The following is a 17,207-nucleotide window of genomic DNA, read 5'->3' on the forward strand; positions in this document are numbered from 1 at the left end:
TCACATATCATGAATTCTATGGGAAGAAGTTACATAGGTGAATATAGTAATGTATTTGCAGATGATCACATTAATGTGCTTTTTATTTCTTACTAGGCACAGCAATCCCATGGTTCAAATGCTTACTGGAGTCAAGAGTGTCTTCACTGACTGCAATGGATTCCATGCCACTTTGCCAATGCCACCACAACAATTCATTTACAGCAGACATGCTTGCACTGCTCTCTATTTAATATAGTGGTACAGTCAACAGTGCACAGTAGATTACCCACCGTAAGTAACCTGTTCATATCTGCCTCCATATTGGAAATAGTCATCCTCTGCATAATAATATCAGTCACTCTGCGTTCAAGTAACTGCCACTTCATCCTGGCTGCCTTTGAGGAGTAAACTCTGCTTGTCACTGCTTTCCGCTGATATTTCTTTCTGTGATAAATTCAAGAGAAACATACAGCTAAGTCTAAAGTAGTCCAGTTATAAATTTGAATATGGAAATGATCAGGTCAGAGTATTTTTCACAGACAACTTTAAAATTTCAGAGAGAATTTCTTGCAGTTTTTCATTGCACCAGACAGTTACCTCCATCCAGCCCTGAACTGTACTACACCTTAATATGTTGCACTTGAAAAACAGGTATCATACACCACAGCATCTTTTATAATACACTATTGAATTCAAATGCCACCTAGGAGTTATTCCCTACTTAAAAAGGAGATCTGCTTTAAACCATAGTGGAAGAGCACAAATAAACCTAATACATTAAACTGCATCTTCCAACAAGTTTTTTTTGTACTTAAGAATGCTGCTGGCATTGGACCACCAAGGGCATTTTTCTTGAAGAGTAGATTAAAAAACCTCAAAATTTCAAAATCCAGTTTATGAGACTTGTCCTTTAATGCCATTTTATATTATTCTACATTGTCTTAAACCCAGAAAAGTAACATTGCTTTTGATAAAGGTAAAGTGCCCATTTTATGAGCACTACATGACAATAGTTTGACAAATAACAATTGCTGCAACATGTATCATCTAAACATTATCTGCCAGAAAATCCATGCAATTTTCAGTTCTCCTAAGAGAGTACTAAAGAGTTTGAATCCTTACCCTGTTCCATTTGTTGCAGTTACAGATAATGCTTGAACCCTAGCAACAGGAATTCTCATCTTCTGCTGTGCTGCTGTTCTGGAGCCATCGTGCTCAGCTGCTAAGCTGGAACTTGCTTCCTGCATTGAATGCTCGGGCAGACTCAGCTTTCGACTTACTTTCCCTGCCACTTTATCAGACAGAGGCCTTACTTGTCGACGAAGGGCCGTGACCTGAAACAGAGTGCAAAGGCATGATTAACTCTTTCCAAGTTACAGCAATACAATATCATTCTGTTTTCAAAGATTAATTGCTGTTTTACCACAATACCTCTTCAGTTTTGCGACGTAAGATCACTTCTTGATTTCTTTTCTGAGCTTCCAGAAGCTTGAGTTGATGCTGTGAAAAAATACAAGCAGCACATGATATTTTTCCATTATCTGCCACAAGGATTGTATTGTATTAAAAACAGACATTTACACACTAATGCAAATCTGCAAAATTGCTGTGACATGAAGCGGTCAAGTTACAATTGCTTCTTGCTCTTTCTAGTGAGAATGAAAGTTAGTGCTTCACTGTATCAATTCTCTATCAGAAGAATACTTACATGCAAGCAAGGTGGTAGGAAGAATTTTGTGAAGACTCACTAATAAAATAACATTGATATACATATTCAATAAGCACAACAGAAAATAGAAGGCTTATCACCTGAAGCTAGAAACTGAGTTATCATAGAAGTCAGAGCAACTTTTGTGCATTTTGGCTGGTGAAAATATACAGGTATAAGCCTGCCTCAGTGTGTGTACACAGGGCGTGTGCCTGCAAACAGACGCACATCATAATGACAGATGCTTATTCGAAACAAAAGTTCTTTATCTGTCAAATCACCTCTCGTTTGCGTTGCTCCTTCTTAAGCTGTGCAATCTCTCTATTTCTTCTAGATTCAGTCATTCTTGCTTTTTCCTGCTCTTCTTTCATTTGTTTCATCAAGCGAACCTGTAAAGAGGTCATCACTTAGAAAAGCTGTTCACACTGAAGTGCTGCTTCCTGCTCCCACTCATACAGAGTTTCTTCTTCAAATTGTCATTTTCCAGTATATTACATACTTTTAGCAATTTACCTCCTCCATCTAATGTGCCTTTTTCACTCAGTGCTGAATAACAGCTAATAAGCTGTGCAAGTTTCTGCATTTTTGATACCGTAATTTCTGTTCATTAAACCTAAAAGCTACCCCTCTCCAAGAATAGCCTAGTCCTCATAACTTTTCTATTTTCAGACTTTCGAGCAGCTAACAGTTATCTGGGAGATGGGTACACAGGAGATTTCAACCCAATTTTCAGTAAACACTCATTGTACACTTCAATTTACCAATATATACCTTTGTTTTCTTCATCTCTGTCACCTCCTGCTGCAGTTTCTTGAGTTGCTTTTCATATTGAGACTGATTTTTAAGCAATCGTGCATGTTCCTTTTGTGCTGTTTGAAGCCTCTGCAGTTCTTTATTCATGGCTTGGAGTTTCTTTTCATATTCTGACTTGATTTTTTTTGCCTTTTCTTCTGAATAGGTCTCTACAGAACCTAGAACAAAATGGAATTCTTAATCTGCTTTTGTTCAGGATATCTTCACTTTGCCAGCCACAACAGATGACTGCTTCCTCTGCTTTAGCATTATCAGCAATACCTTAAAAAAAACCTAATTTGTCTCTAGTTCCTTCCTCCTGCATTGCATTGAACTTTCCACCTTGTATGCATTCTGGGATAAGAGATCAAGTATTAACACTTTCCTCTGATTTCTTTGCATTAGACAACAAATCTGAGCACCTGAAGACACAAATACACATCCTTGTTCACGCATGTGTACAAGGGTATAACTACAGTCCTAAACGCCATCAAGCCAAGTATTCCTTTTCTGACACTGATCAAAAGGGAAAGTTGAAGGAGTAAGGGAACAGCAAAAGCTTATAAAGTATATAACTATAAAGCACATATAGTATGGTTTAAAAAAGAAAAACAAAATACTTTCCTCAGTACTCTACCAAAGTTCAGGTTTTTTGTGTCTTAGGACTCCTGAGTCACAGATGGTTTTTCATCTCAATACTATTATATATTCAAAAGGTTTGGGCAGTAGAACATCTCTGAAAGATCACTCTTCCTTGTTTTTATTTTTATGCATATAAAAAGAGAGTGGGGAGTTGAAAGCAGGAAAACACTTTTCATTCAGGAACTATCTCAAGGATGACATTAAAATGAGAGCTCCTAGAAAACTAAAAATACCTATTCAACCAAATCAAATACCTGTCAGTAGCAGTATATTTCTAAAAATTTTTTCTCTAATTCTGGTAGAAACTAGAATAAGTAAAGAATGATACACTGGCGTTATGGATATAAACCTATTTCTATTTTCTGCAATTTCTCATCACATTTGAAAAAGAAAACGAAGGAAGTAGCAAACAATTCAACTTGAATAGCTTACACAAGATCAATTATTTTGTGCTTCTTACCAAGGTTTTGAAGAACCTGATCTCTTTCAAGCTGAGTGTCTCGAATTTTATGTTGTAGCATCATTAGTTTCTCTTCATACTGTTTTTTCAGTGTCTGCAATCTTCGCTGGCTGTTTTCTAGCTCATCTATCAGTTTCTGCTTAATGGCTATTTCACAGGTGATATTTGCCAAGTCAGCTTGATAATTTTCTGAAATAAAAAGACTTCCGTTAAGGTAACAGCAAGAATCACATGAATATAGATACTCCTTGCAATCTCAGAGTCATTTGCTGCCATGTAAATTGTGCATCGAAGAATTCTACACAAATTACAATGCAGCAAGCAAAACTCTTATTTGCAATTCTTGTTAAAGTCTCTTTCTTATACACTCTCAATCCTAGAACTGAGAAACAGGTAAGGAAAGATATCTCACACTGGATCACAGTTGCCCTTATGTTTAAATCACAATACCAGCAACCTGTCCTTCCCCATACAAAAAGTTGCAAGATTTCAGCCATACCTGGGGGCTGGTGAATAACTGTCATTCATAAACCCAGCAGGTTATAAAAGGAAAAACTGACTTCTGGCAGACTCCAAAGGGAGACTTTCCCTTCTCTAGATCTTAGAAAGATACGGCCAGGATTCTAAGAAGACAGGAACCATCTCAGTCATGGAAGTGAAACGGTGAAGGGAATGAGAAAAGCAGGAGGAAAAAGCAAGGAAAAAGGACTAACCAATATGACAAATTCATAAAAGTTGAATTAATTTCTTTAGCCAATTAGGTCCCTTTTTATCTTAAGATTATGTGCTCTAGAATAAAGATATCAGTTAAGGATCATTCTTTTTCAGGTTCCCAGTAATGGTTTGTGTGACAAGAAGAAACCAACATTGGTTTGCCCATTTGCCCTGATTCACATGAGAGAATTGCTGATGATTCTGTTTCTGACTCTTGCTACACAAAAATGAGGAAGGCTGATGGACATTTAGCCTTTCAAATAAAATTCTACCATTTCCAAATTAGGTGATAGGAGCTATCCCCTCGGTGATTAGTTCTGAGACATAAAAATAATCCAGTACTTAAACCTTACACTTTGGATATTTTAACCAAGGAAGAAATATGTTATCAAACACCTGATGTCCTCTGGTCAGTTTTAAAGCCAGTAACAGAGACACTTCATCAGCTATCTATTACGTGTTTTATCACATAACCAAAAAAATTATTCACTGGACATAAAATTCACAGAGAATTATGGGCAGTTGGTTGACAACAGGCTATCTTGCCTACTAAAACCTGAGGTATGACAGATATTATTTGTAAAATTCTACAGAATATTTCACTGACATCACCTTTTTCATCAGAGTCAGTATCTGATTCATCTGAACTTTCAACAACTTCCATGTCATCTTCATCCTCATCATCTTCCTCTTCTTCATCCTCGTGATCACTTACTTCCTGAATTTCCTCCTAAAAAACATACAAAGATGTTGAAGCACACCCAAGCTTTTTCCATCTCCCAATCCCTTGTGACTATCACTGCGAAGCCACAGTTATTCACCTGATCCATTCCAAATTTCCTTTCTATAATCTTGTAAATCTTTAAGCAGACAATAAACAAATAAGCCAAACACTTCTAAATACTTACTGCCTCCAATTCATTATTCTCTCTCTCCGAAGTGCCTTTTTCATCTCTCTTCTCCTGCTCATTATCTGTGTTATCCTCTTTAACACTAGTAGAAGAGGCAGACACAAAATATTCACAAACTGAAATGACATGTGCTTCCCATCCCCCAACCAATGTTTTAATTCCAAATAAAGATGAAAACAAAAGTGTAGTTAGAAAAAGATACAGGTGCTGGGCATGGGTAAAATACAACTTCCAAACTTCTGCAGATAATAAAATAATGCCTAATTACTCTTAATCTTGGCTTGCAAAGTAATAGCAATGATTTGCACATTGTTCAGCATACTGCACAACTGGGACAATTGTAATACCCATCTCCATATACTACAGCAGCACTCATTTTGCATGGAAGTTGCAGTGTACCCAGAGTAGCTTTTAGAAAACAAAGAAAGAACACTGTGTGCAAGTACAACATACATTACGGGTATTACTACCCTCTCAAGCTATAACAGAGCCTACTGTGCTTAGAACAGTCTGAAAATGTACGTATAAACCTTAAATAATATCCTAATTTATCATTCTAAAACTAACTACTCTTTTGATCAGAGTTATCTACTTGGCCATCAAGGGAATGCTCAAAATAGGCATTGATGCAACAAAAAGGGTTTACAGCAGGGTTTTTTTTTTGTTTCATTTTAAAGGTTTGGTGTATTAGCCATTATGGAAAGTTTTAACATTTTTAAGTGCACATATAAGACATCACATACAAATACAAAACAAAAAAACCAATGTCACTTTGCAAATTATCACAGACCAGATGTCAGTCACTCTAGAGATACATGTGCACAACCCAAATCTCCAATGGATGGGAAATCATGACAGAATAAGGCTAGATGCATAGGGGGTAATAATGAGAAAATGTGGTTAGGATTGCATAATGTGGAATCCACCTCAAGTAACTTCAGTTGCATAAAATTTTGGCAAGTCACATGCTGTCACTGATCAGGCACTGTAACTAGAAATGCACATCTTCCTCCACTGACACCAAAAGGAGCTCAGACTTGAGATCTAACTCTTGGACAAATCCAATACTCAGTGCAGTGAGAAGAAATATTCAGTACATTTGAGCCACTACAATTTGTCAAGTGACACTTTTAAAACCACCCTTAAAACAGCTCAAATTTCAGAAGTGCCAGTTGAGTAACATAGTTCTTTTGCGCACATATGATTTTTTTGTTATAATACTTTTTTAACCTGTTCAGTGCTAACTGGTTCCTTCAGCCCCACTTATTACAGTGATGAGCTGCACAAGGCAGAAAATTTTTGCTTGGACCCCAGAAAGCTGGGGATGCTGGAATTAAAAAGCCTAACCAGATTTGTACACAAAAAAATGCCAAATGGGGAACACTGAGCCAGACAATCTCATTTCCATAGATTCTCATCTCCCTCAGCAAAGAACATGTTATGTTTTATGTTGGTTATTAAGACTAAGTAATGATGGATCTTAGCTGCAATCCTCATGCAGATTGAGGCAAATTCAGAGTTTCCCTTCCACCTGCAGATAGCACAGAGCTCATCACTGCAGAGAATGTGTTCTGCCTAAGAAAGGGGAGAGACAAAAGGAAGTAGAGCCAGAAGCTCTCCCAGGCAGAACTGTATTGCTTAATGTGATACTCATCTGTGGATTCACATTGTCTGCATGAATTTTGGATCAAAGAAGACAGCAGAAAAATAAAACTCCCTTACTTTCACTTTTAATCACAGTATATTTCTCTTTTTAGAGTCCTCAATTTAACTGCTTTCTATGATTTACTACTTTATCTACTGTTTTGGCTGAAACTGAATGAAAGGAATGATCGAGGCTTCAGTCACATGCTTTCAGAAACAAAAGAAGCAGACAACTGAGCTGTGAAGGTCCAAGACATTCTTGATCTCACATGCCAAAATTATTATTATTGTCATATACTGCCTGCTAGACATTTCATACCATATGCGCTACTGCACCTTCCTCTTGTCTTTCATTCCATACAGGCCGTGCAAGAAAAAAAATCTACTTAATTCTACAGGAATTCCCAAAGGCACCACCTCCCCACAAAAGCTTGCTCAACGCTGCAATCCCAGAGTCAACCTCAATTCCACAACAGAGGTTTCTTCCAGTTAGAACACTTGTTGAAAGTCAAAACACAAGAAAGAATTTTGAAAACCCAAATTAACTACTCCTGAAGTACCTATGAATCTACCCAACTCCTTTTCATGTATGACAACCAGTTAATTGAAATGACAGGTAATTAAAAACCTGGGAAATATTCCAACCTTCTTTCTTCTTGACTGCTTTCCTCAAGTTTCTGTAGCCTTCAAAAGCACGAGGTACAGTATTGGAAGGCCAAGCCAATGAAGGACAAACCAGACAGTGAAAAGCAAAAGTGATAAGAAGGTAAAAAAATGATATATATGAGCTTGTGGAGTTTAAAATGAAATTTTAAAAGATACCATCAAGAGACAACAAGTAGTAAAAAGGCAATATATCTTGCACAGTTGGAAAGTAAACAGAAAACAAAGAAGAAGCATTTGTAGATTAACTAATCTGCCACTGTCAACAACTGTAAATTCAAGTTACACTAAGGAAGAAGTTTTAGACAATATATTTCACTTTGAGAATTATTTCTAATCATGAATTTTAAAAATCTCCTAATTCTAGAAAAAGCATTCTCCTCTTTTGCCACCTAAAACTGGCAGTTAAAATACTGAAAATTGCAAATACTGCCATTGACCTGAAGTTATAAATCCTCAGGAATATATAAGGAAAAAAAAATACACTGATTTTATATATGCTGATAACATATTGTAATATAAAGCAGAAATAAGAAAAATTTTGTATTAATATTCTAAATAATATATTCTGAATATAACTCATAAAAAAATCTTCAAACTGCATTCATGTTTTTTTGTTTGGGGTTTTGTTGTTTGTTTTTAAATACAAAGTAGAAAACTGCAGTTTGTTTTTCTGGGATTCAAAAAATACATGCCAATCATTGCTTGTTATTTTTTAATAAATTAACAAAAAACATGCACCAGAAGCAATGAGATGGACAAAATGTTAGTATTTCTCCCTGTACTTATTCCTCTTGAACGAATGTGGATGCATCAGTAAAGAAATGTCTGAATGACTTATGTAAGCATAGAGGTGGCTTAAAATTCATCAACTACTGAAATTCCTCATGTTCCCATTACAAGAAAGTTTTGAGCAAGAGCTTTTGCTTCCTTTCCACCTAATAATGCCTCTCATCTTCCTTCAGTATCAGCTTGGAGCTAACACTCTGAACCCCATGTAATTTTATCACTCATTTAGCTTAATAAAGGTTGGGGAAGTCAAAAGACAACAGTCAGAGATGGATACCAAGTATGTAAGGCTGACTAACAACTGAAAGGAATGTGGAAGGTTTGCTCTGGGTCTTCTGGTGAGTAGGTCACAGTGTGGGACACTCCAGTCAAGCATGCCATTTTTTCAGTAGCCAAAATATTACTGCCATGTAAACCGTTTCTGTTAAACTTTATGACAGATGCTTATTAAAGGCTACAGATATAGAGCAGTACATGCCTGCTGCTCATTCAGAAACTGGCTCTTAGATCTTCAGGCTACCTCACAACAATTTAGATAAGTTGCATGTATTTAAAATTATGCACCTTTTACTGTACTGATCTATAACCAGGAAACAAAAGATCAAAAAAAGGCAGCAGATGGGGCAGAACTAGTAGCTAGGCTTACCAATCCCATTTTAATAGAAAAATGCTAGTTAGACAACTTCCAAGGAACAGCAACCCTAAAAAGAAATAGTACAGTAAAAGCAACTAAATGCCTGTAGAAGACAGAAGTAGATCAAAGAATCCCTACCAAACTTCAGGGTAAATTGTGTCTGTGCAGTACATTAACAAACTCAATGCCGATTCCTGAAATTTCAATAGAATAAAAATTCACAGTTATAAAACCTGAACACAGACACTGTATTTCACTAATTAGATAGAGGCACTCAGCAAGTAACAAGCGTGACAACATATAATGCCTCAAATTCTAATATTTCTTAGCATCTAAGGAATTTTTCTCTCAACATATGCACCTCAGAAATTTATAATTATTTATTGCAAAGCAGTCTGCAGATAGGCCAGTATATAGATTCAAACCTCACCAGCACTTTGAAGATTATGATCCTATTCTACAGAATGCAAGACCGACTTTAAGACAGAGACTGGACCACCAAGAGATCTCTTCAAACTTAAATTTTTCTATGGTTCTCTAATTCTATACTGCTAGGATAGAAAACTGATAGCAAAAATAGTTTATGGTAAGTAGTCAATACTTCTGGATCAGACTACTTGGCTACCCCATCACAAGATGATTGTCCTGGTATGAGCAAGTTTGACTAGATGTAGAAATGTCTTTCAGAAAAAAAAACAAAAGAAAACAAGATGAACAACCATTTGTTTTACTTACTACTGTACGTACAGTATAACTTCAAAAAAAAATTTTTTTTTAAATCATAATCTCTTACAATAAGAGATATTACTCAATGTATCTAGTAACCTTTATACAGACACAATCCTGTCTTCTTTCTAATATTCAGGCCCCAACCTAAAACCTGAGGCTCTATCTAAGCATGTAGTTAAATGCATGCTTGATTTTAAAATGTGTTAAAACATACAAAATCAAAACTCTTTGTTCCTGCATTTATAGTTACAGGTCATATTGAAGTGCTTGGCCTAAGAGAGGCCAGAACATTCAGCTGATTTTATTTAATACTTCCATCTTGTCCTCAAGTTCCTACAAACATGAGACAAAATCCATCAAAATCCCCATAAAAGTATAAGAGCTTCCTGAAAAATAATATGCAAATGAAGAATCAAATTGTTATTAAAATGAGTGTTCTCTACAAGTATCAGACATTTGTGTGGTGAATGGATTTATAGATCTAGAACCTACTTTATACTTGGACTGTATTTCCAGCTTATACTATTTTAGTTTTACTCTGAACTTGTAGAAGTCTGAAGGACCATTATAAGAAAGAGTAATAGATTAGAAGCATGGGGAAAATTCAGATAAAAGGGTGAGATTTTTAATGAAATCAAAGTCTCTGAGTACACAAACAAAGCCTTGTTGTATTAACTGCTGTCTGAACAGGCATTTATGTCATTGTCTATGAGGATTTTAGTAGATGAGAAGTTGGACAGCAAAACAGAGCAAAGCATGATGTTGCAGAGAATTAGGAAACCTCAAATTAAAAACATTCGTAGAAGCAGAAGATAAAGCAAAAGAAGCCATTCCAAGAATCACCAAAGAATTCCCAGCTATTCAGAATATCTTTTCTTCAGAAAGCGATTTCAATTTTGACAGAGTTGAAAAAAAGTTTATAATTTTTTTTAAAACTTCTGTTGAATTTCAAATGCATTAAAAAAAATTTTTAAAATATCAAAATCTATGGAGAGCACCTGTGCTTCTACCATTGTGCATAATCATATATAAAAATTCATTATAACAGAGACATTAATTCTACAAATAGTGCATACTTCACTGGAAGAAAAGATGCAAAAGAAAAACATTTATAACTTCAATGCGTAAAAGGGTTTGAAGGAAGAGCAGTTTAGAGTCCAAACCCAGATAATAACAATAAATTAATATTTAAGTCTCAATCGTTAAAAAATACACCTCTTTACTAATAAAGAGAAAAGAAATAGCATTATAATTTGTACACCACCTCTTTTTCTTTTTCCTTTCTTTTTTTTTCAGCTTTTCTAGATCTTTCTTGGCTATATCTAGAATTTCCATTGTCTCTTTCTCTGAAGAAAGCATAGAAGCAGAAAATGCTGATGGTCCACCAAAATATGCGGCTCTTGATGAAGCTCTTGACAAGTTGCGTCGAAGATTTTCATTCACTGCTTCACTTTCTAATAATTTTGCTCTTAATAAAAAAAAAAAAAAATTTAGACCATGAATTACAAGTATTGCCTATACATGAAATGTACACTCTTTAGCATCTGTACCTTCAACACATTTCCTTTGGAATACATGAAAATACAAATGTCTGTATGAACATACACACATATGTACACATACCTATCTGCATATGCTATATGTATATACATGTTACATGAATGCCACACAAAAGCTCTAGCACTAAGTGGGGATAGGCCAGATAATTTTTTTGCATGATATGTGTCCAAGAAATAGATAAATAAAAATATTTAGAGGGTTTTTTTAAATTTAAAATGAAAGCAGGGGCCTTTTTTAACATTAAATTACACATAATTTCTCAGTACTATAATTTATACACAAGGTTATAAAGTTATTAAATAATTGTTCCAAGTTTTGCTGTCCTTTGTGCAACAATATCAAGTCATCATCATCATTATTTAGGCAACATCTTAGTCTCATTTCTATTGTCAGTTTCATCTTTAACATTTTACATTTTTGTAGCCAAGAGCAACACCAGATGGTCTTAGAAGCTGAAGGACCACTTTACTAAAGTAATCCCCACAGAGGAAAACAGGTGAAGCATTTACTTGCTAGCACTTCTAGTGTTTTGGGTTTATTTTTAATAAAAATTGTTCAAATATTTAGGCAAATACCTGAGATCTTCAATTTCCTTGATATAATTATGAATCATGTTGCTAATTTCTTCATTTCCTTCTCCTTTGAAGGACAGAGAGAAAGAGGTAATGAGGGGAAGAGAAAGATTAAGGAAGGATGGTAACAATATAAATATCTGAATACAGCTACTAGGCACAAGGTACCAGCAAAGATAAACAGTCACATGGGTTACACATTAAGATCTTATCTGATTTGTATAATATCTTTCCTGCTTAAACTGAATTAAGTCTTTGGTTCCTCTGTCATATGATCATCATGTGATTACCATTAACCTTTTCTATTTCATTTGTTTGCCACATTAGCACATTTTAACAATGCATAAATCAAAAGTAACCTGACAAACTGTGCACAAAAAAAACAATGCAGTCATGGTAAGTCAATTGGTTGATTATTCTATGAGGTGACAAGCAAGCCAACATTCACCCATCTTTGTTTACGTCCCCATCCAAAGCAAAATATGTAAGTTCATATGGGGCTAAGCATATAAATAATTCCTATCCAAGGGTATTATGTCATATCTCATGTTGCTCGTAGTCCTAAATGAATGGTCAAATCAGGGTACCCAACTACTAACAGAAATCTCCAGAAACAGAAGAAATAATCAGATGAGGGCCTATTCCTGCCAAAGCAGGTCCTACATTACTGATACAAAGGCATCGCTTCATTCCAAGGGATCCACGAAGCAAGAGCATATACTGGATTAAAGTTCATGAACTTATGAAGCAGTTTACACACATCACACCCACGGCATACCTGTTCTGGCTAGCACTTGGTTGGCCTGATCACTCATAAGCTGCGTTATTCTGGCTCTAAGTGCATCGATAGTCTCTTGCATTGCTTTAATTCTAACACGCAGGTTGTTGTTTTCTGTTTGCAGCATCGCATTTTCATGAAACATGTCATTGATGCTTTCAACGCCTTCTTCATCTATAATCCTTTTACCCTTTAAGAAAGTAAAAGTATTTTATTACCAGTAGAGGGCTGACCTACATGTGACAAAATTTTAACTTAGTAAAGGCAATCCACAGATTATTTGAAATTCTAAATAGATGCTCAGAGCAAAAGATAATCTTCTCTCATAAAGTTCAGAACATTGATAAATGGATAGTTTTCAAAACATTGGTAGTTGGACAACACCTTAGCATTTGGGTCCTGTGTAACTCCATCTTAGTCTGAAATACAAGTTCTTGAAGAGGTTAAGAAACGAGAAGACAACTCTATCAAATCAGGATACTATCTCAAGAATAACAAAGGAGTACAACACTCTTTGGTAACATTTATTGCAGAAACCATTATTTGTTTAAACTTTCAGGAAGAAATAAAACATTGTGTAGTATGAGTATTTTCCTTATATAAAACTTTATTTTTTAAACACATTGTTTTAGCTACCTAGTAAGTTTTCAAAAACAATACACAGGAACTGTACACATTCACTTAACACATCAGTCTAAGTTGTGGTCGTTTTTGCTTTGGAGGTGATTGTTTCTCATTGTTGAACATGGCAAGGTCAATTTTTGCCTTTCAAAATGCAAACAGCATGCAGCATCTGTTAACATCATTGGCATTTGCTGATGTATCTTTTCTTTGGGGACATAATCTAAGTTTTCTAAAAATATCTGGCAATTAGAAGTGTTGTTTACGTCAAGGTTGGTATTCAAACGTGTATGAAGTGGAAGTAGTCAACAGAAAAACAAGCTGTGAAATTATAAGCATTTTAAAGCAGAAGAAATCCTAAGAGGGCAAACTTACTGTTTTGTATTCCATGAGTTCCATCTGTAGCCGTGCAATCTCACTGCGCAAAGCATTTATTTGTTGACTAGCCCTATCCTGATTAACCATCACCTTGTTCTTGATGTTCCGTGCCCGATTGGCATACTTCAATGTGTTCAAAGTTTCCATGAAGTCTCGATCTGAAGGGCTTACACACGCTATCATGAGGGTTTGACTAGAAGTTAAAAAACACAAGTCAGCATTACACAAAGAGAATAGAGAGAAGCCAACAGGTCTTGAGGTAGAAGGTGAAACAAGAATAGCAACTTCCTAACATTTGTGAAAATATTTCTTGATCTAACTCACAGCAGACTGTGAACCACAAAGGTCAGCACTATCACATCTTGCATCACCCTAGCACAGTGTAGGAGATACTAGGTCATCAAGTGTTCCACACATTTAACATCAGTCAGAAGGAGGCATGAAGAATATATACAAGTATCATTGAAAATATTCTGGGGTAGCGTTTGCTATCTGTACATTTGGGCTGGTTTGGGCTGGGGTAGAGTATTTTCTTCATAGTAGCTAGTGCAGGCTATGTTTTGGATTTGTGCTGAAAACACCCAATATGTGTCCTTAATGCAGATATGTTTTAGTTACTGCTGAGCAGTTTCCAGAAATATTTTTCAAATTACATTCACTTTGCCTAATCCTACATAAACTGAGATTTAGGAATTTAAGATCAGCCTAAATTCCTACACAGTGATTTGGACCATGTAATTGGACTATTGTAATTCCTGAGGTGCCTACCTACTTCATCTGCACGTTGCCCAAATGCTCCTCTTGGGTGTCCATATATGCCTAATGTACCTATTGTCTACCTCAGGTGGGACAAAAGCAGAAAAAAAGCAGAACATTTTTTCATTCCAACCAAGTGGTTTCATCATCTAATAGGTCCCTTCTCACACTCCCTGGAGCATACTCACTTCACATTAGATGAGAACAGCCTAGAGGGGTCAGAACCAGAATTCTAGCTGCAGAGCACTCTGAAGGTGCATACATGGCCTAAATTCTCAACAGAAAGGGCTAAACATCTGCATTTGATGGACTGAGTATGCCCCTCCAGGCTTTAAAGGAGCTTGCTTCTCCATTGTATATCACAGCTTAGGTGAAGCATTAGGAAGAGTGCACTGTCTCCAGGGCAAATGAGCAATATATAAATCAGGCAGACTAGATTCTGATCTTCACTTTCTATAATTTTAGACTGCGATAAACAAATGAATCCCTGCAACCCTCTGTGAGGCAAACAGTTACCTCACCACACCCACTGGGAAACTAAACCAGAAAGAGTAACTAGCCTGAGACTAAAACAAACATTCAGTTTCAGCAATTCTTCCTCAACCCTTGGTGGTATCTTTGTGTCAGTTCTCTAAACTGAGTTTAGTCCTCAAGACAAGAGTATGCAGGATTAAGAACAAATTTTAATTCTGACATGAGGAATACTTCTGTTTTCAGTTGAGAATGAGCTTACATTTCTACACCCCAGAGGACTGGTTCTGCTATGTCTCCATCTTGAAAACTGAACAACTTGAACTCCACTTTCCTATCTGAATTGTGTAATGGATCAGGATTTCTTAAAGCTGTTCTACTCTCTTTATTTTACCACTTCTTTAAACTGCTCTCCCAGCTCCTGAAGTTATGAAAGTTCTTATTTTTCATATTATACACTATAAAATTCCTTTTAAAACACCAATGCTCTATATTCTTTATTGAATAATTCAAGAAACATTAATATTTAAATGCTGCTTCAGAACTGTTACAGCATTATACTTAAAATGAGGATTATGGTGAGAATAGTACAGTGATACAATGCTTTTATCATCGTTAACTCAGGACTTACTACAGTCTAACCCAAATCACTACTAGTACATTTTTTATACATATTTTTAAAGAGAGAAACAGTAATCTGGACTGTAATACCTAGGATGGAATTTGGAAGGCTGCAGAACAGGCTAAAAGAAATCTAAATATGATTCCCCAGAAGAAAAACTGCGTATTTGTTAAAATTTAGCTTCTCACACATTTTGGTTGCCAAAGCAGGGATAAGAAACCACGCAAAATGTGTTTATGTGTGTGTGTGTGTGTGTATATATATATATATATATATAAAACCCTCTTCCTCAACAATAAAGTACTGATTTGAGAAGTCTCACATACATAAAAAATAAGGGGAGGGGAGCACCCACGCATTTAACATCAGCCACAAAGAAACAGAAAGAAAATATACAACTATCATCAAAAATATTCTGGGGTAGCATTTGCTATCTGTACATTTGTGCTGGTTTGGGCTGGGATAGATCTGATTTTCTTCATTGTAGCTGGTATGTGCTGTTTTGGACTTGTGCTGAAATCACCTACTATGCGTCCTTAATGCAGATATGTTTCAGTTACTGCTGAGCAGTGCTTGCACACTTTTCACCAGCAAGGAGGCTGGGGATGCACAAGGAGTTGGAAGGGACACAGCCAGGACAGCTGACCCCAACTGACCCAAGGGATATTCCAGACCATATGGCATCATTCTCAGCTCATAAAGGTGGAGGAAGAGGGGGACATTCAGAGTGATAATATTTGTCTTCCCAAGTCACCACTACACAGGCTGAAGCCCTAATTTCCTGGGGATGGCTGAATACCTGCCTGCCCATGGGAAGTGGTGAGTGATTCTCCTGTTTTGCTTTGCTTGCATACATGACTTTTGCTTTATCTAGTAAACTATCTCAAACCCTCAACTTTTACCCTTCCAATTTTCTCCCCCATCCCACCAGGGGTAGTGAGCAAGCAGCTGTGTGGAGCTTGGCTGCTGGCCGGGGTTAAACCCGACACCACCGTACACTAAACTCTGCAATTTCTCCTGAAGAACAGGAGGGGGAGCAGCGGAGTTGTAAAATAAAAAAATATTTTGGAGTCAAATAATGCTTCCACAAAGTGAGATTTTAGAAGTGGTTTGAAAAAATGCTCATTAGCTGGTGTATTTGACATAAAATTTAGTGAAGCAGAAGAGCTATGCTCTTGCTTTCTGCTGATTTTTTCATAATTCTTGAGTTTCTTTTGTCCTTATATACTTCTGAAAATTCTAGCCTTTATTTTACTTATTTTGTCTGGCTCTGCTTTTCCTCACACTGCAGTGCTTCAAGGTGTTATTAAAGTTCTCTCTCTGAAGACCAGAGCAACGATTCAAGAATTTCCTTCCACTTCTCCGTATTCCTTTGTGAAATGCTCAGAAAACTGCCTACCCTCCTAAATATAAGAGCCAGGCATATTGAATCACATAGAGCAATAAGAATACTTACCCTACCAAAATATACTCAGCTATGGTCGCTCTTCTATTCGGACATGTTAACATTACAGATACAAAATTTGTATTATTATTTATAAATTTGTCCATGCTTTCTTAGATAAAGCCTTCATAGGCCATAACTTCTCTTCATTGTATATATGGAGAATATATAAAAACAGGTTCATACCAACAACCCTGGTGATACACTAGTTTGTTTTTATTAGGCTACAAACCAACATCAGATAACTGGACAGATACACCATGGCTTGAAATATATAACCTTTAAAGAGATGGCAGTGCCAGTGGCAAGCTGACTCCAAGTTCCTGTGCATGGCAGT

The 17,207-nt window shown here is 36.2% G+C and overlaps 1 protein-coding gene across 10 annotated transcripts in view; it reads right to left on the minus strand.

The window, feature by feature from the left end:
- KIF21A (kinesin family member 21A) overlaps positions 1-17,207 on the minus strand; it is an 88,045-nt gene that overhangs the window by 28,170 nt on the left and 42,668 nt on the right. For 5 of the 10 annotated variants that reach the window (XM_064656277.1, XM_064656285.1, XM_064656283.1 and 2 more), the window contains exons 8-20: positions 13,575-13,770; positions 12,579-12,768; positions 11,804-11,867; positions 10,933-11,136; positions 7,499-7,537; positions 5,207-5,291; positions 4,911-5,028; positions 3,585-3,773; positions 2,462-2,661; positions 1,972-2,079; positions 1,414-1,482; positions 1,105-1,316; positions 273-426 (exon numbers count right to left, since the gene is read on the minus strand). In XM_064656277.1, the coding sequence (XP_064512347.1) occupies positions 273-426; positions 1,105-1,316; positions 1,414-1,482; positions 1,972-2,079; positions 2,462-2,661; positions 3,585-3,773; positions 4,911-5,028; positions 5,207-5,291; positions 7,499-7,537; positions 10,933-11,136; positions 11,804-11,867; positions 12,579-12,768; positions 13,575-13,770 (1,828 nt within the window). The remainder of the gene's footprint in view (positions 1-272; positions 427-1,104; positions 1,317-1,413; positions 1,483-1,971; positions 2,080-2,461; positions 2,662-3,584; positions 3,774-4,910; positions 5,029-5,206; positions 5,292-7,498; positions 7,538-10,932; positions 11,137-11,803; positions 11,868-12,578; positions 12,769-13,574; positions 13,771-17,207) is intronic. The other 5 variants (XM_064656281.1, XM_064656280.1, XM_064656284.1 and 2 more) reach the window with 1 other exon arrangement.

This window comes from Pseudopipra pipra, chromosome 5 (genome assembly GCF_036250125.1).
Source record: "Pseudopipra pipra isolate bDixPip1 chromosome 5, bDixPip1.hap1, whole genome shotgun sequence".
NCBI lineage: Eukaryota > Metazoa > Chordata > Aves > Passeriformes > Pipridae > Pseudopipra > Pseudopipra pipra.